Here is a 19,549-nt window from a genome sequence, read left to right on the forward strand (position 1 = left end):
TGTAATGCTTTAACCTGTCAGACCACTGAATCCGATGCCGTTTGAGAAGTTGACACGTTACGCGCTAGGTGGCGCTAAGCACATGTTTAATGGCCGTTGGTTTCGATGGTCATGGACGGCTGCTCGTGTGACAGGGGTGTCACAGCCACAAGATAGTGCGTAGCAGACGGCAGGACCGATTGTGTCGTCTGCTACACGTGTATACTTCACTTCCGATATTCCTGCACCGTTTCTCAAGTTGAGCCTCACGTTTCCTCACCATTCCTCACGTTAAGCCAATAGTTAAACCGCCTCAAACGCAACGCGAACGACCGGTCGCCTTGCTCCTTCCTCATAGCAGACGACTCTCAGCAGCAATAAAAGCGCTCGGTGATATGAGGTCACAACACGCGAATGATCGCCTCCGGCTGCGCGCACACTTGTGTGCTAATTTTCGCAAGAAATGTGCGCGCTTCCCAAACGAATTTTTTGTGTGACACTTACTGAAGGTAGTATGTCCATATCACACGCTAAAAATATACGTTCGATGTGCCTGTCACGTGACATTAACGGGATTCAACCATTGCAGTATCCATTGCAGTAAAGGACTCCACAATAACGCCTCCGTTCATAACTTATCCAGTGTACGCATAATGAGGTCATGTCACGGTTCGTAAACTCCACTATGCCAACGAAGCCCTCTTCAGCCATTGTTCGTCCTCTGCTCACACAGCGTTTAACGCCACTTGTAGGACGATCGCTTTATATTTTAACCTTTCTCTCTTCCGACGCAAGCCAGCCTGATATTTCCGACTGCCTCATCATTTTTCTTTTCTCGTCGGCTTGCCTGCGTACCGATAAGATAATCTCAACTGCGTCCCGTCCTACATTAAACGTAGAGACCTCGTTGGCACAGCACTCGACGAGGTTTCCGTATTCGGATGCCTGCCGTGCTAGTGAACGAAGTCCGCTGTACGTGTAAGCAGTAAACATGCAATAGGTGTTGCAACTATGGTTAGGCTTCTTGTGGCCACACCTTCCTTGGCAGTCGTTTTTGCCGTATTCGGTTGGTGCAGCGCTGCAGAGGGTACGTACAAAGACCCGCACTTTTTTGCGAACCGCACTGTAATAGTTGAGCTCTTCGAATGGACGTGGTCGGATATCGGACAAGAGTGCGTTGAATTTCTTGGTCCTCATGGATACGGTGCTGTACAGGTGAGACACTTGACTGTAGCTGTTCTGCATGCGTCCGACAGAATGGGAGTAGCACGTAAATATCCACAGTTTGTATATTCGTTTGCTTATCCTGTATATAAATACCACAGTTTGTTTATCCGTTTATGTTTGTTTATTTGTTTGTAAGGGGGGAAAAAGAGGAGAAATGTGTTTATGTCTTTGTTTATCCTGCGTATCAGTTTATCGTATTATCCGTATCCGAACCTTCTCGTTTTCCTAACGGTAGGTACGTTGCGCTTATATTACCCTTTCAAGCTTCATCGCCTGGTATGCATGATTGTTGGGCGGCAATTGTTGTACGAAGGTCGCAACGTAGATATGTATCTTGTCAAGGTGGTCCTGCTTATTGTGACCGGAAGTGACGCATCGCAGACTCTTACCCCGGAAGCACAGTAAAACCCTGTTTATAACGAAACGGCTTTTTTCGAATTATCCCTCTATTCGAAGTCACACGCTGTCCCGGCCGAATTGCATGCGTTTCGAGCACAATGATTCTTAGTGTACCTCTAGCCGCTCCACTTAATGCGACGGGCTACTATCGAGTTGCCGCCTATATCGAATTTTGTTTAATCCAAATTGACTGCGTTATGACCAGTGTTAACAACATTGCATCGATTCATTTACGGTTCCCATATTACGTATTAATATTATTATTACCGATAGTAGCCTTGTTTTGAAGTATACTTGCTCATTTTTAAAGATTTTCTTTCTCATCATCATCATGATTCACAGGTTTCACCACCGAACGAAAACGCTTTTCGTTTGTACACCGTCCCCGGCGGTGAGTCCGTAAGGACGTGGTACGAACGCTATGAGCCCGTGAGCTACACCGTCTCTTCACCAAGTGGTGAGAAAGATGAGTTCGCCGCCATGGTGAAGAAATGTAGAGAGGCTGGAGTGAGGTATATGGGGAGAGACGGTGAAACCCTTTTGTGCCTCACTATATCCTCGTATAACGCAGGGTGTACGTGGACGCTGTCTTGAACCACATGACGTCCGACATTGGTGAAGGTGAAGGATATGCCGAAAGTCGCTTCGATGCCCACACCTATAGCTACGACGGTGTACCGTACAGGGCAAACGAATTTCATTCTCTAGCTCAGTGCGGCACCACTTCTGGACGCATTGAGGATTACAGCAACGTCGTTCAGGCAAGTCTGTTACTTCGTCGGCATTTGTCTTCGACGTAGGTTACTCGTGTTGCCTCGCTCAGAAAACACACCACCCCGTGTCTCCAAATAAAAAACAAAAAGAAACATGTCGTCGCCGCTGTTCTAGAACTTTCTGCGCACATGTTAAAGGGACACTATCCCAATATATTGGCGCAAGATTGGCACAATATATTGGCATAATGTTGGCTAGATATCGGCAACAGCGGATAATAATAATAAAGTGTTAGGCACGTATTTACGAGCTTACAAAACTATTTTTCTTTCCTCCTTTTTGGCAGACTCCGAAGTAATACCTGACGAGTCAACAGATTCTGCTATTCCTTTTTCGATCGAGAGCATGGCAAGGCCGATCTGTGATATATATGGGCAATGGGTAGCCGTCTTTTCCGCTTTATAGTCAGTGATGTTCGCCCAGCCCTCTCCCTGCAGATACTCCAAATTATTGTATAGGTGCGGAATTGCAAGTACGAAGGAAGAGCGGATCTCGACCACAGCCAGGAGACGGTGCGACAGAAGACAGTGAGCTATCTCAACGACCTCGTCTCTCTGGGCGTCGCTGGCTTTCGTATCGACTCCGCTTCGTACATGTGGCCGGAAGACCTGCGCGTGATCTACCGTCGCATCTCCAACCTGGACGACAACGGCACTCGGCCTTTCATCTACCAAGAGATTTCGGCACCGGCGGACTTCAGTTCCAGTGATTACGCCAAAGATGGCTGTGTGACAAAACCCCTGTTTTACAAGAAGATTGGTGAGGAAAAGTAACATGCTATATCCATTGCATGAATTGCAATTGCATAAATTAGGTAGAGTTCGGAAGACACAAGATTTAGTAGGTAGTGGCGCTATCAGCGTATTCGGACGAGCGACATCCAGACGGAATATTCTAGTGGAAGAAAAAACAAAAACTAATTCCGGGGGCGGAAGTTCCGCCGCGTCTTATGTTGAGCATTCGCACGGTACCGGAGGAATATCGGGAGTGGCGCACAGCGCAGACGACACGATGGATCTCGTTGCAGACGGCGCAATCGGCCCTCTCGTCTGCTACTGAATATATTGTCGATGAGCCGCAGGGCATTCCTCGTGGTTAGAGGAGCACGAAAAGACGTGATGTTAAGCTCTCGCGCTCGCGTGGGAGCAGAAAGCTATGAATTTTTTCGCATCTTTCGCTGGACTGTTCTGGGTAATATCGATGGCGTGAATACACACGGTATAAGACGCAAACTCTGTTCATGTCTTTCAACAGTGAACGTTCTGAAGAAAGTAAACCAAGCGACGCTTAAAGAACTGAAAGCAGACGTAACTCTTCTTCCCTCATCCGACGACAGCGTCGTGTACGTCGACAGTCACGAGATCCAGAGAGGCATTGACGTGAACGACTTCGATAACGACGCCGTCAACTACCAAGAGAGGAGAACCTACGTGTTAGCAAACGTCCTGATGCTGGCCCAGCCGCACGGGATGGCACGAGTGATGAGCAGCTACGCGATAGATCGGAAAATGGAGCCCTTTGTTCCTCCTCGCCTTCTTGGGCCCCCGTCTGACCACGCATTCAACACGCTTCCAGTGCTGAAGAAGGCCAACTACGAGTGTTACAATGGCTGGATCTGCGAACACAGGTACGCCACTACAGAGTATGTGCTATTTCACTGGCAAGGTCAACTGTATACGACTCACAGTCGGGAAGCCGAAATTTTTCTTGGTACCGCTGCGTACTGTACCGAGATGGCGTACGTGCTCCATAGCGTTCTGTATCAACGCCACCTAGATACCCAAGGCCTGCTTATATTGCCTCCTGTCCCTCATTCGCTACGTGGACATGTAAAGTCAGAATTCGTCTGCTACGGCGATTCGTCGTACTGCAAATTCAAGAACTCGGAAATGATTGCAGCTAACTTGGAACTTGTAGACCTGAATCTGTAGACAAAAGTGCAACACGCGTTCCAGAAAATCAATCTTGAGAAAGATATGGGACCGTTTTGCCCATTTAGTACGCGGGGACGTTCAATCACTACTCGCAGACGACGGTGGTTCGTCTCCATGGCTACGACCGCTGAAAGCTCGTTTGTGATTGGCTTCCACCGTTCAAAACACGATCCTGATTGGGTGACTCTTAGGTGTTACGTCACGTCGACCAGTAAGCAGGTTTTCTCTATCTTGGTTCTGTACACACTCTGAGAGGAAGAGAGAGAGAGAGATCTAATCTGGGGAGTAACTGCAGGCTTCTAGTCAAATATCACTTACTCCCTTTTTAACCCTTGCACCCTGTGACCGTGACATTGTGAGTGACATTTCCTAAAAACGGGAATGAAATATGCCGTACGTACTATATAACTGATATGACGTATTGTCTTCCTGCGTTGCGATACCTTCCAGAACAAAACGTAACCATTTCCAACTAATACGATTTGATAGTCAACTAATGTACTAGTAGGTGAACCTTTTCAGACTCGCACACGTCATCATAAAACGTCGCGGCTTTACAGGTGGCTCGAAATACGTGGCATGGTGCAGTTCAGAAACGCCGTTGGAAGTGTGCCTGTCACTGCTTGGTGGGACGACGACGCCGATGCCATTGCATTTGCCCGACAAGGAAAGGGCTTCGTGGTCATCAACAACGGCCGTTCTACGCTAAACACTTTACTCAACACGACACTTCCCGAGGGATATTATTGCGACGTTCTCAGTGGTGAGGTGACGGATCAACATCATTCAGCTTGCAGCGGACGTACCGTTAGAGTACGCCGTGACAGCTACGCCCACTTCATCGTGAACAGCGACAGTGACGTTCCTGCCGTAGCGATTCACATTCACGTGAGTATGCTACCAGGTGATAACGACGAGTACACCCTAAAAATAGAACTTCACCGCATAGCATGGTGAGGGCCAACCATTGTGCCGAATGATATCGTTATCATACCTGATTCGTGGAAAGCAGGGGGCGTACGCCTTTCTCGTAACTGCATAAGTGTCACAAAAAAGCGTACGCCTCCTGTTTTCAACAAATCAGGTAAGACAACGATGTCAACCGAGATGACGGTTGGCTAGGGGCGTGCTGTGCGGTAAAGTTCATTTTTAAGAGTGTACATTCTTTAAAATGAACTTCACCACATAGCACTCTCCTAGCCAACCATCAGTCCGGGTGACATTCTTCTCTCCCCTGATTTGTTGAAAACGGGGGACGTACGGCTTTTTGTAACACTTATGTAGAAATGCTAATTGTCACAAAAAGCCGTGCGCCCCGTTATTCCACAAATCAAAAGTGATAGAGGTATCACTTTGTACAATGATTGACCTTCAGCGTGCTATGTGGTGAATCTTTGTTTTAAGAGTGTACGCTACAAGAAAAAAAGAAAAAGAAAGAAAGAAAAGGAGTATTCCTCGCAGGTAACAATTACTCCCCACTTTGGTTCCATGAGCCCGAAATGTGCTCCCTGTAGTCGTATTTAACTTGAGAAAAGAAAATAAATCTACACTCTTCAAAATGAACTTCACCGCATAGCACGCTCCTAGCCAACCATCATCTCGAATGATATCGTCATCTTTCCTGATTTGTTGAAAACGGGGGGCGTACGCCTTTTCTGTGACAATTATGAACAGCATAAGTGTCACAAAAAAGGCGTACGCCTCCCGTTTTCAACAAATCAGGGCAGATAACGATATCATTCGAGATTATGGTTGGCTACGAGCGTGCTATGCGGTGAAGTTCATTTTTAAGAATGTAGTCCGTCAGCTCTCAAAATATTACTGCGCCGCAGATAGGATGGCTGGACGCAGAGAGGTCACGCTCTCTCCCTGTGCCAGATAATGTAATCCATCATACTCACTCTGCTTTCGTGTACGTTGGCTGTTAAGACTTGCCGCATGACACTACGCTGCGGCAGAAAGTGCGCTCCCCTACTGATGGCGCATGGTGGCGCTGCAGTATTTCTCCTGGCGCGCTATTGTGTCTCCTTATCCCCAACGGCGTATGTAGTTGACAGACGGACATGACGACTATAGCTCTGCGGATAGTCCTTGAAATTCGCTTTAGCTTCTGTCCACGCAGTCTCGCATGGGAGTAATGGTTGTGGCAGCTAATCCTCAAAAGGACTAAAACTACTCGTTTTGAACGCATTCATTCATTGGAATCTAGGTGCTGACAAAATAAGTAAAATAAAAATAAAAGACAAGAGAGAGAGAGAGAGTAAAAGAGAGTGTCTTCAAATGCATTTACTCCCTATTTGAGTCTCCTGACCCTGAAATTTACCCCCAGCACTGCACACCGTCCCTAAACTGTCGTTGAACCCGAAAGGGACTAACACTTTTTGCAGTGCGTCTATAGTCCTCCATAGGAACTAAAAGTACTCATTTTTTTTCTTCTTCTTTCTCTGAGAGTGCACGCTCGTCCCCAAAGTGCCAATGCTCCCTTCCCATAAAAGACAACACCCATGAAACTCAGTCTTTCTTTTCTCTTTTTTTTTTCCACAATATTCTCTTGTTACAGGCGAGGGTCTTCCCAGACATCTGACCACTGCGAACGTAGTCGTCCACTGGTATATTTTCTATACAAGTGGCGCAACCATATACGAAGCCTTCGTCGCACACTCATTACGGTGACTCTCCTCCGTTGGGATCCCGTCAACGTTCTATGTACTCAGCTGCTGATCCTTCAACGCTAATCCTCCTAATCGGTGCGCGGGTCTTCCTTATACACCGTATAAGAGCGGGCCTGCTTTTATCCGCTTCTATAAGACCTATCTAAAAGAAGAAGAGAAAAAAAGAAAACCACATCCTTCGGAAGCGTCCATCGCTCACAAAGCACGACGGCACGACCTTGTACTTGGCCTTCCATTTCGTTGCCGACCGCAGCCTGACCCCAAAAGAGGAAAAGACTCGCCCCAACCCCCTCTTGACCCGATCAGGAAATGTTGGGAGGTTGTTGGAACCGTTTATATTAAACGCCCCCGGCTCCGGCGGTTGCGTGATGGAAGTGGCTTCGTCGCGAGTGTTTGTTTCCGGATCGAAACATCCACTCAGCTAAGCGTGGGGGGACGCACATTGAAGAGTTTGTTTGCAAACCTTTTGTTGTTGTTGTTGTTGTGGTTGTCTGTGCACTTTTGGGCTGTTTGTTCGCGAATTGGTTAGGATGCTGCCTGCGAATTAGACGGGGTGTAAAAAAAAAAAAAAATATATGCATCTCTCGCTCTCGAGGGCATAAATGCGACCTACTTGTCGAGCGGGATGTGGTATTCCGACGTTTCTATCTTTTGCTCTTCGCGTTTTTGACGGTGAGTTTTCTTTGGTGTTTAGTGTTGCGCTTCGTCGCTCGAAGAAACCGGCGTATAAGTCTGGTTTAGAACTCGATGCAACAACGGTATAACGGTATAGGGGTTGGCGCTAACGGAGCGACTCTATTGACGATTCGGTTTCGACGGTGCATATAGAGAGCAGCATTGTTACTACACGCTAAGGAGACGGGGAGTAATCGTTTTGTGGAGTAGACAGATTGCAACAAGCGTTAATCCCGTTCGGGAGTAAACGCACAGAAGTTTAAGCGAAATTTAGTACCTATTTACAGTGCTGGGGAGCAAGTTTCAAGCTAAGGAAGACAAAGTGTGTGTGTGTGTGCGGGGGGGGGGGGGGGGAGACAAATTGCAAGGTGGTAGAGTAGAGGGTGTAACTGTTCACCAGTTTACCCCCTTTATTTTCCTAGAGTGCATATATGAACGTGATCTCGCCATACAATTGCGAGTTCTGCTTCTATATGCAAAAAAAAAAGAAAAGGAAAGAAATGAACGATCGCCGGTCCATAATCGCCAAATAATCCTAATATGCCTTGCTAATACGCTACGACAGTACTTCGCTGCGCATGAGAGCAAGAAAAGCATATCTGCGCATGAGAGCAAGAAAAGGTTGGGGGGGGGGGGGGGTAATGGCAGGAAAGGCTCGCCGTTGTTGGTAACACAGAAGTGGGTGTCGTCACGACTATAGCACACAAAAAAATACGAACACAAAACAAAAAGAAAGAAGGACGGACGGATGGAGGACAGAGGAGGATGAAGGTTGGAGATGCGGTGAGGGTGCACGAGTTCGTCGGGGAGAGCAAAGTATTAGATGGGTGGTTGAGCAAGGCCTGCCTTCTGCAGAAAGAGAGTGGGAGAAAGCACGTGACAAAGCGTCTATCCACTCAGAAAGCAGCAATAAATAAGGGGTGCAGATGGGCCACAACACTATGGTGAAAAAGATGAAGCAGCGTGGACCTCACGTACAGTTGTTGTGATACCTTTTTTGCGGGCGACCGAGACCGTTCTACGTGCACGAGGGGAAATGGAAAGGCTGAGGGACTGCGCGAAAGGCTGACCTATACTTTCATAGTGTATGGAACAGTATAAGAAATGAGGGAGGATCCGAGAATCGTCAGCGACATCATCGTATAGTCACTGTCTGCCCCTGTGCTTCGTAATCCTTGCGAGGAACATTCAGAGAAGTGCTTCATTTTCTCATTAACAATATAACCGAATAAAGCACTGAACGCTGGAAACAAGGTAGTCATGCACTCTTAGAACGAACTACACCGCATAGAGCGTTGTTCGCCAACCACTGCCACGAATGATAGGGTTAGCGCTTCTGATTCGAAGAGCGAGGGGGGCGTACGCCTTTTTGTATCAATTTGGATATATGATAAATGCTACAAAAAGGCGTACGCCCTCTCTCTCTCACTCTTCAAATAAGAAGCGATAGCCGTATCATTCGCTGCAATGCACTCGAGAAACAGATGGTGGTGGTGACGAACCGGCTTGCCGTTGTTGGCCGAAAAACAGAGCTTCGCTGCATAGCACGCTCCTAGCCAATCATCATCCCGATTGACAACTGTTAAATATATCACCTGCGATATAACAACGATGAAGGATAACGAATCACTTTCTCGCGTGATGAGTCATCCCACGTTCACAGTACATTCTTCATTCCACGTTTGCAGCCATTAAACGTCCGTTGCCTAACAACGTTCTCTCCCTTGATTTGATGAAAAAGGGGGCGTACGCCATTTTTGAGACAATTATGCACTTCATATGTGTCACAAAAAAGGCGTACGTCTCCCGTTTTCAACAAATCAGGGGACAGGACGATGTCGCTAGGGTTCATAGTTGGATAGGAGCGTGCTATGTGGTGAAGTTCATTTTTAAGGGTGTGGTTGGCGCACAACGTACTCTGCGGTCAAGTTCTGTTCTGAGAGTGTAGCGCAGAACAACAGCAGTTACTTATATGAGTACACAGTCTGTAAGTACCCCATTTGGTACCCCATTCGGAAATACAGCACTCATAGACATGTAAAGCAATACGGGAATATGTATATGGAATAAATAAAAGCCTTTCAGGTCTGTGTGTCCATCTATGTTTGCAAGCGCTGATCCGACGTTTGCTCTCCGGATGCAAAGGGATACCTCTCGACGGGATGCTACATTAATTCATCGGCGACTTAATGACGCCATTACTGCTCAATGGCGTCCCCGATTGCAAGAAGTTGATTCTTTAAGCTGCCGTCACTGAAGTGTACCTGGAAAATCTGGAACACATCTTTCTCGATTACCCGCATCACCGACCTTTGCCGACCTTTTTGAGAACTACACTTGCAGTGTCAGATGCACAAAAAGGCGTACGCCTCCCGTTTTCAACAAATCAGGGGGCAGAACGATATCATTCGGGACGGTTTTTTTCTAAGAGCATGCTATGTGATGAAGCTCTGTTTTTAGAGTGCACTTATCCCTGTAGGCAACGTTCCAATCAAAATATAATCTCAAAAGCATCGTATTAAAAGCGCTAATATCACACTCTTAAAAATGAGCTTCACCGCATAGCACGCTCCTAGCCAACCATCATCGCGGATGACAACGTTCTCGCCTCTGATTTGTTGAAAACGGGAGGCGTATGCCATTTTGTGATATTTATGCAGAAATGTTATTGTCACAAAAAGGCGTACGCCCCGCGCTTTTCACAAATCGGGAGTGATAAAGGTACACTGTCAAAACAGAACTTCACCCCATAGCGCGTCCCTAGCCAACCGTCATTCATAATATCATTCTGTGTCCTTATTTGCTGAAAATGGGAGGAAGCGCCTATCTGGGACACATTATGCTTGTCCCAGATAGGCTCCTCCCCCTGTTTTGAACAAATAATGACACATAATGATGTCATTCGGTATGGTGGTTGGCTAAGAGCGTGCTATGTGGTGAAGTTCTGTTTTAACACTGTGTCATACTATACAATGGTTGTTCTCCACCGAGCTATGTGGTGAAGTTCTTTTTTTAGAGTGCACACGCGTGTGCGTACGCTTTTTTTGTGACACTTATGCAGAAATGTTGATTGTCACAAGAAAACGTACGCCTCCCGTTTTGAACAAATCAGGGGAGAGGACGATGTCACTCGGGATGATGGTTGGCTAGGAGGCTGCTATGTGGTGAAGTTCATTTTTAAGAGTGAAGGATGGACGACGACTACACACCTTCTGTGTGTTCTTACTTTATATCGCTTTTAATAGGATGCAATATCACCATGCCAAGCCTGACATTTTATGTCCAATTTCGAAAGTATCATGAAAATCAACGGTTGTTGTTGCTGTTTATGTATGTGTGTAATGTGAGAATTGATGTTTCATAAAAGGTATACGAAAGACGGCACTTGGCGGTAAGTCAGCGCGTGCTGCAACCGGCACTAGCTGCATTGCACCGGCATTGCTTAGTCATTGGTGAGGCTGGAAGCCGGCTACTCCATACCACGTAGACAACACAGAAAACATACACTAGACTCACATACGAAGAGTCACACAATGTCAGAACAGTAAAAAAAAAAAAAAGAAATTGAAACAAAGACACAAAAGTCAAAACTTATCGTCGGCACCGACGTTGATTGACGCACTCAATGAACCATTCACTCACTCACTCATTGGTGAGGCTCAGATGGTGTGTGGTTCGTTCAGCGTCTGCGATTTAGGTTTCGCAATAGCTAGCCGAGACTTCAATGACAAGAAAGCACGCCAAAGCACTTCGGGAAAAATCATGTTGCCCTATTGCGGAATCCTTTCCCCAGTACCACGCCACGTAATCTATACAATGGGCAAGGTTGACAGCGCGTACCACAGATAAAGTCGTTCGGCTTCACTGATCAACACCGAACCCTTGCCTTGTCCGCTGGCCCCCGTATTTTGGCAACAGAAACTCTTCGTCGAACCGCACCCAAATGGAAACGTTCGGCTCGCCCAACGTCCACGGAACCAAGCCCTCACCCACAAAAACCTTCAGTCCCATTTCGCAACACTCTACGCAACCGGGTCGAAATCCTTTCTATACCCTTCAATACTTTCACCCAACCTTACGCTTCATTACGTTACTCTCGGTCACATGCTTTTCAGCCGGACGACCTCAAAGCCACAACCGCACAATGAATCAACTTCCGTGACGTTACCTTTCCAGTGTAGTCTCCAAAAAGCTGGAGCGAAAGATAAAGAACTGGCTGTCACGATTAGTAAACGACCCCGCGATTACCCATCCACCCCCGCCACGCCGAACGCAAAAAGAGCGATCGGAAGGGCGCCTTGCGACATAATACAAAAGTCACCATTACTTGGTCACCTGGGGGGGAAAGCTCCCCCTTAAAAAACGGGGAGGGGGGGGGGGGAAAGCGAGTGGTACGCGGGGGGCGGGACGCAAGACGTCGGGAACCTCGCGTTCCGAACCCTCTTAGGAACTTCCTCGCCCCTCCTTCACTTAGGGAACCCTGACACCTCCCCCCGCTGCTCTTTTGTGCCTCACGACTCCACCGGGTTTTAAAAAGGACCTGCTTCCCTTGCACCGTCGGAGAACGGTTCGAGATCGCAATCGAAGACGTCGACTCCTGTGCTGTCGCCGATCACTCCGGTTCAGCTGACAGTGGCCGCGTTCCGTCGGAGGGACTTGACGTCTTAGTAGCTTCGTCCCTATATAGGGCACGTGGCTGAGCGTTGGAAGCTTGCGAAAGTTGAGGCCCGTTATGAGGTGTTAGTGCGCCCATCGGAAGTAGTGCGGTAGAGTGCCATGAGTACCGTGGAGCTCAAAATGCAGTCATCGGCGTTTCTGAGACGGAAGGTAAGCGCATTAAATTTCTCCCCCACCTGAAAGAAATAGAGCGTATCGAATTCTGTATGACAAACGCTGTCTTCATATCCGGCAGGTGATGAAACCTCTGATGGAAAAACGACGACGAGCTCGTATCAACCACTGCCTGTCGGAGCTGAAAAGGTTTCTCGTTGCCAACGATTACTCCTTCTTGGAAAAACACAACAACAATCGGACGCAAAGAGTCGAAAAGGCGGATATCCTGGAGATGACGGTCAAGTACCTCCGAGACCATCGCGCCTCTGAAGGTATATATGCGAAAACAACGACAGTCCCTCGCATAACCTGCACGAAATTGTCATTATTAATTACTCACATCTAAATTTTCTTTATTTTAGACACCAAGGATAAGCAGGAATGCTCCGAAAGGTTTCAAGAAGGCTACAGGCAGTGCATGATTGAAATATGCCGATACACAGCGAATACGATGGACCGGACCGTGCGGGATACTCTCGTAAGCCACCTGAAGAAATCTCTGTCATCGTCTCCGGTTCACCAGAGAGAGCTGGAGAGGACGGGAAGTCCGTCGGAGCCAACCGGGAATAGTGTCTGTGTGCAGCCACGCCTACCCAGTGGAACCTCGTTGGACTTTGGCTACGAAACTGGTTCACCGACAGATATCAGCGACGATTCCTCCTCGGACTGTGGCGAACCCCGAAGTCCCCCTCCGAATGTGCCTCGGGGCCATTACAACGTACCAGAGGACTATAGCCTGCCTAAGATGCAGCGAGGTGTGCATGTATCTACTCCGGATGGAATGTGGAGGCCATGGTAGTTATAACTGTATGCTTTCATCTATGGCCAGCTTTGAGGACTGTTTACTGTCACGGCAGACGCGTACGTGCAAACTGAAAGAACTAAAATGTACAGGATAACTTAAGGTTATGTTTTCTTGCAGTGGACAAGCATTGTCAGAGCGCTCTGTAAATAGTGTACATTATGATAACACGAATAAACTGTGTTTAAGGATGCATTTCAGGACTGGAGTGTTCTTTTGTATAACTCGTTTTGTCGCACGGCCATGTTTCGCCTAGTTTTCGCGGGGCTTTGTGAGTTTTCTTATCTGGTCTGTAAGAGCAAGACCTTCTGGAAAGAGTATAAGGTTACTGATATCGTACCAGCAGAAGGCAAACAATGCTTCCCGGTGTGAATAGACAAAATCAACTGTCTCATAATAATGATAATAATAATAAGGAAGGAACGTCACAGATTCAACCGTTAGATTAAAACGCTCACTCTTACGTGAGCGCGAACTTATCATGAAACTGTGCTCCGAGCGGTAGAATGGCGGCATTTACATCGTGACATGACAGTTTCTGTCATTATCTCTATCTGCAGTATATTCTGTCTAATTAGTCCCTGCCTGTTGTTTAAATGACCATGTACCTGTCCAGAACATTCGGGGCCGTAGATTTCGTTGCACGGACATCACTTCCGTTATGTCCCTGTCCTACTACCGCATGATATGTCAAATTTCATGTGCTTTGGCATGCTGTCTATACGGTGAAATGAATAACGTGTTTTTGAACAAATAGAAGTCGTGTTTGTGCTGCATCGGTTCTGTGGCGAGGGAGAGGGAGCGACCCCCAGTTAAAACGTAAAAACGAAGTGCTTAGGAAAGAATCACGTGTCTTGTTGAGGTATAGTGAGGTAGGTTGAGGTATATATCCCTCTCTTTTTCTAAGAGAAAAAGAGAGGGATGGGAAACAAATAGAGACGAAAGTTTATCATTCCTCTCTTCTTATTGCTTTTGCAGCTGCGTCCTCTGGGGCAGGGGAGGTCCCGTCATCCCATTGAGTTAACATCTCCTTTGCAAAATTCGTCAAAACCAACTCGCGTGGCGTAGTGGTTAGGATGAGAGCTTTCCACGCCGAGACTACACTCTTAGAAATGAACTTCACCACATAGCACGCCCCTAGCCAACCATCATCTCGAATGATATCGTTATCTGCCCTGATTTGTTGAAGACGGGGGGCGTACGCCTTTTCTGTGACAATTATGAACAGCATAAGTGTCACAGAAAAGGCGTACGCCTCCCGTTTTCAACAAATCAGGGCAGATAACGATATCATTCGAAATGATGGTTGGTTAGCAGCGTGCTATGCGGTGAAGTTCATTTTTAAGAGTGTAGGAGGTGACGAGAGTTCGAATCCCAGCACCTGAGGTGTTTCCTGTCTGAGGTGTATCCTGCAATTTCAAAAACAAAACTTCACCGCATAGCACGCTGTGCGCAAACCATTGCCGCGAATGATAGGGTTATCGCTTGTGGTTCGAGGAGAGAGGGAGGCGTACGCCCCTCTCTCTCCTCTAATCAGAAGCGATAACCCTATCACTCGTGGCAATGGCTGGCGTACAGCGTGCTATGCGTTGAAGTTCTGGTTTTAGGGTGTGGATTTTCCAGCTCACATTCGAGACGAATGAAGTCTGCGCAGGACGCATACTATAACTGCCCTGTCCTCCTCTTCCTTCCTGCTGTCTTCTCTCCACCTGTCCACGTCTGCCGCACAAAGCCGCAGTTACTTCGCGGCGCTAACACGGAATATTTAAAAAAAATCACCAACCACGTCAACATGACAAGTGTTCGGAGTACGCGAAAAATAAAATAAAAATCTGCATATCACTTCGCCGTCTGTGTATGAGCAGCATGTAGAAATGAAGAAAGTTCAATGGAACCCCGTACAGTTGAAGGTAGTGTGAGGAAGATCCCGATCACGCTCATCCCCATCGCTCTGACCATCGCGCCGAACAGCGCGCAACTTTTTGTAGCAATTTGGATATATGATAATTGCTACAAAAAGGCCGTAAGCCTCTATCTCTCTTCAAATCAGAGGTGATAACCCTATCATTCGTGGCAGTGGTTGGCGCGCAACATGCATTACCGTGAAATTCTGCTCTGAGAGTGTAGATAACTTCTGTGTGGCCGTTGCTGGCCACGCGGAAGTGTGCGTCGTCACGACTATAGCAAAAGAAAAGAAAGAGAAAAAGACGGATGGAGGATGAAGGGTGGCGATGCGTAGAGGGTGCGTGAGTTCTCGGGGAGAGCAAAGTGTTCCCAGCCAACCGTCATCCCCGAATGACATCGCTTCTCTTCCCTGATTTATTGACAACGGGAGGCGAACGCCTTTTTTCGTGACAGTTATGTACTCCATAAGTGTCACAAAAAGGTGTACCGCCTCCTCTTTCAACAAATGAGGGGAGACAACGATGTCGTTCGAGATAATGGTTGGCTAGGAGCGTGCTATGCGGTGGAGTTCTGTTCTGTGGTGGACCGGGATTCAGACCTGCGAGGTACCCGGGATGGAATCCCGGTGCCCCTTGTGCTGTCTGGTGTTTTTCCTGGATTCTCCTCGGACACTGTCAGACATATGTCGGCACAGTTCCTTTAGAAGTCGGCCCAGGACGCACATTCTCCCCAGAGTGTTAGTCGTGACGTTGCCTAGCTATGTGAGGCCAACAATGGCGAGCTCTTTCAGCAGCACCACCACCACCATCTGTTTTTTAAGAGTCTAGGGCCGATCAGAAAAATATTGCCTTCTGTTATAAATATCAACGGCATCAAGTTTGAGGCTTGTCTTTTTCCTTTTTTTGTGTGTGTGTTTCTTTTTTAGTGCTTATTAAGCGTGTCTAACATTGGTATCCGTCGTACTTCCCGGGAATGAGGGAGACAAAAAGACGATTGCATGCAAATGCAGGTATAGTTTTGATATGGTGTCATCTGTGTATATTTCGTGATAAGTCATTGGCAAGCGACGCTAATTTTAACACGAAATGCTATGTATTTGAGTCCAAATGTATACGTGACGGCAAAGAACAAGGATATAGAAGGAAGCCATGTGCCTCCCCGTATTTGGCATCGGCAAAAGGGTACAGGTGCAACTAATCCTATACCCACCCACCCAACAGATGCTCGCTGCAGGACCCGAGTTTGAAAACTGTGGGAGCGGGACATCTAAAGACGGCTTAAGCTCATTCTTGAACTCTTTAGGGCGACATCGACCTGTGCCTCTCTGCAAGGCGTCCAGGCGATGAAGGCAAAGTCACTTTTCACCCTTTTATGCAGCGCTGAGCACTGGCATGGGCCTGAGCTGAATGGTGGCTACGTCTTCAATGGATACGAATCTGTTTTGACTTCTAGCCGTGTGGCCAAGGAGGTTTGTTGATTTAAGGCGTCGACGGCTAATCCTGGGGCAGGACGGATAATCTACTACGAGCGGAGATAATCCTCCCCCGTTGCAGAGGTGGACCAGCAGTGGCATCCGAGAATGGGTAGGTGGATTCAAAGGGGGGAGAGCCATTCTGAATGCTGTTTACGCGAGGGAAAATATTTACGGTGCTCCGGTTTCGTGGGACTGCGGGAGTCACGGGCATGAGCGTGTTTGATATTGTGTGCGAGCTGGCAAATATTATGATCATTCGAAAAGATGAACATGTTTGTCTGTTTGCGTACATCGTGTATATTCTCTTTGTAATGGACGCTCTTCGTCGCATTCCACTCCTAATCCCCTCTATCGTAATGCGACCGCCTTTCGGTATCGTTGCCCCTCTGCTGGATACTGAACTGTGATTATTCGAGAGAGAAGCAGTACATAGATAAGCATCCATCGCCATCTTACGTTTGCAAATCCTCTTATTTTGCTCGCTCGCACGAAGGCGTGCAAGCGCGTAATCTTCAGGGTGGAAACTGTCATGCAGATCACGTATGATAATATACTGTATATACTGTCGTAGCAGTTTCACTTTGTCTGTCCCTCTATATGTGTGTTATTACAAAAGTTTCGTAATTGGTTATGATTAACGTAAATTTGGTTGAATATAGCCCGTAATGTATTATCGTAATCAGACTTCTCTCCGCAAACAATTGGAATGTAAAACCAAAGGGCAGGAGCAAGGAGGAATTTGTACCTCCGGACTTGAAGCAATTAAGTGAGGCAGGGAAGAGAGAGGTTGCTACCCCCCTTTTTACTCTGCCTCGAGTTTGCCGTCTGATACGTTTCTTTCGGCTGGAATGTCAGTACTGCCTTGAAAGTTAAGGGGGTTGTTGGCAGAGATTAGAATTATACAACTAACAACCCGACTAACTTGCAATGAAGTGCCGGTATTGTAATTCACTTTGAACTACATGTACTTCCTTGTATGTTACTTCGTGAAAATCTACACCAACTTTTCTTTACCTTAATCAAGTCATATCATATCAATCATTGCAGTTAAGGATGATCGCTTTCCACGTTGAGACTGGGAAGTGACGCAGGTTCGAGTCCCCGCATCGACTGTGCTGTCTCGGGTTTTCCCATGGGCTTTCTGGCAGACTTTCCAGACGAATGTTGGCTCACTTTCCCCTGAAGTTGGCCCAGGACGCATACTAACCCCAAATCCCCCACACCTTCCCGCTGTCCTCTCTCCATCTGTCCACGTCTGTACGCCGCTGACAGCCACAGTTGCCTCGCGGCGTTAACACGGAATTAGAAAAAGTCACCATCAGGCATTAATTTAACCCCAATTTAACCCATTGAGTTAACATTGCTTGTTGTGTGTCAGACCACACATGGCCATGAACGTGCGCCAACCACTGCCACGAATGATAGGATTATCGCTTCTGATTTGAAGAACGAAAGGGGGCGTACGCCTTTTTGTAGCAATTTTGGATATACGATAATTTCTACCAAAAAGGCGTACGCCGCCCTCACTCTTTCGAATCAGAAGCGGTAACCCTACACTGTTAAAACAGAACTTCACCACATAGCACGCTCCTAACCAACCATAATACTGAATGATATCATTCTGTGTCATGATTTGTTCAAAACAGGGGGGAGGCGCCTATCTGGGACAAGATAATCTGTCCCAGATAGGCGCCTCCCCCCTGTTTTGAACAAATCATGACACAGAATGATATCATTCAGTATTATGGTTGGTTAGGAGCGTGCTATGTTGTGAAGTTCTGTTTTAACAGTGTATCATTCGCGGCAATGGTTGGTGGACGACGTGCTATGCGGTGAAGTTATGTCCTGAGGGCGCACTGAATACACTTCGCACGAAGTCCTCTAGCGAACGAGTACTCATCCCCACCATTTGAATGCGCCTTCCGAATGAATGTCGGTCACACGTGTGGTTAACGACTTTGTGTGCTATAGTTTCGTGGAAAAAAAATAGAAGAAGAAAACGGAGCTGCGTTTACGATGTGTCCAACGTACTGATTTTACGGCCACTGCAAATTCATCAGAGTAGACGGCGGCGACGCGCAGATGCCTGCCACGATTTATTACCACGCGTTTCGTCCTATATATATTCGGGGGGTTTATTCTTTCCGTCCATAAAACCGACACTAAAACCACCGGCAACAAAAGCGCCACTGCTTCATTTTATCGGTTAATAAACGTTCTATTCATACACGCCTATTATTGTTATCGAACAAACCGTTTTTACTGACTATAATTTTATAGACACTTTTTATTTACTTATAGCGCTGACCGTTTCAAACGGGTTGCGAGATCGGAAGCTCTATGCCGTGGCGACAGCTCGGCGAGATTTTGTTTATCCAGCCAAACCGCGTTGTCGTTAAAACGTCACTTCCCCACAGCTTGTCGCGGGCGCAACCTGCCTCCTATAAAAATGTCACACCGTGGACGGGGCATATCGTGCCGTTCTCTTTTCTTCTTCTTATACTCACCGTTCAGAATCATCCTGTCCCAATTTTATCAAGGAGGTGTCAACTAAGGGTGAAATTTTTATAACGTATATAAAGGGGGCATGTGCCTGAAGGCCGTTCCAGGTTTTACGAGGGCTAATATAGCTTTAATAACGGTACAGGAACGCAAAACGTGCGACGGCCCGGCGTATATGCGTCCGCGTGAAAAGACGTCGCTCCTAAAAGTGACGTCTGCAAGAAAAGCGTCGTCTGCCATTGTGCGATCGGGAATTGCTCGTACAGGGAGGCTAGTCTGGTGACGAGGGTTTGTTTGACGACATTTCGTATGCAGACGTAGCTCACACGATTACGTGCGGCCTTGACACGTCTGCCCGCGGTTTCACGGACCG

General features: G+C 47.2%; 2 protein-coding genes across 2 annotated transcripts; both read left to right on the forward strand.

The window, feature by feature from the left end:
• The first annotated feature begins 847 nt into the window (after nt 1-847).
• Nucleotides 848-9,748, forward strand: LOC135371063 (alpha-amylase-like). Its single transcript, XM_064605042.1, has 7 exons — nt 848-1,194; nt 1,948-2,117; nt 2,177-2,366; nt 2,838-3,138; nt 3,634-4,006; nt 4,874-5,201; nt 6,874-9,748. The coding sequence occupies exons 1-7, from the start codon at nt 991-993 to the stop codon at nt 6,895-6,897; spliced, it is 1,590 nt and encodes a 529-aa protein (XP_064461112.1). The 5' UTR covers nt 848-990; the 3' UTR covers nt 6,898-9,748.
• Nucleotides 9,749-12,065: 2,317 nt separating this feature from the next.
• On the forward strand, nt 12,066-13,592 carry LOC135371064 (transcription factor HES-2-like). The gene is made up of 2 exons (XM_064605043.1): nt 12,066-12,765; nt 12,856-13,592. The coding sequence occupies exons 1-2, from the start codon at nt 12,576-12,578 to the stop codon at nt 13,290-13,292; spliced, it is 627 nt and encodes a 208-aa protein (XP_064461113.1). The 5' UTR covers nt 12,066-12,575; the 3' UTR covers nt 13,293-13,592.
• Nucleotides 13,593-19,549: the final 5,957 nt, after the last annotated feature.

This window comes from Ornithodoros turicata, chromosome 10 (assembly GCF_037126465.1).
Source record: "Ornithodoros turicata isolate Travis chromosome 10, ASM3712646v1, whole genome shotgun sequence".
Classification (NCBI taxonomy): Eukaryota; Metazoa; Arthropoda; class Arachnida; order Ixodida; family Argasidae; genus Ornithodoros; species Ornithodoros turicata.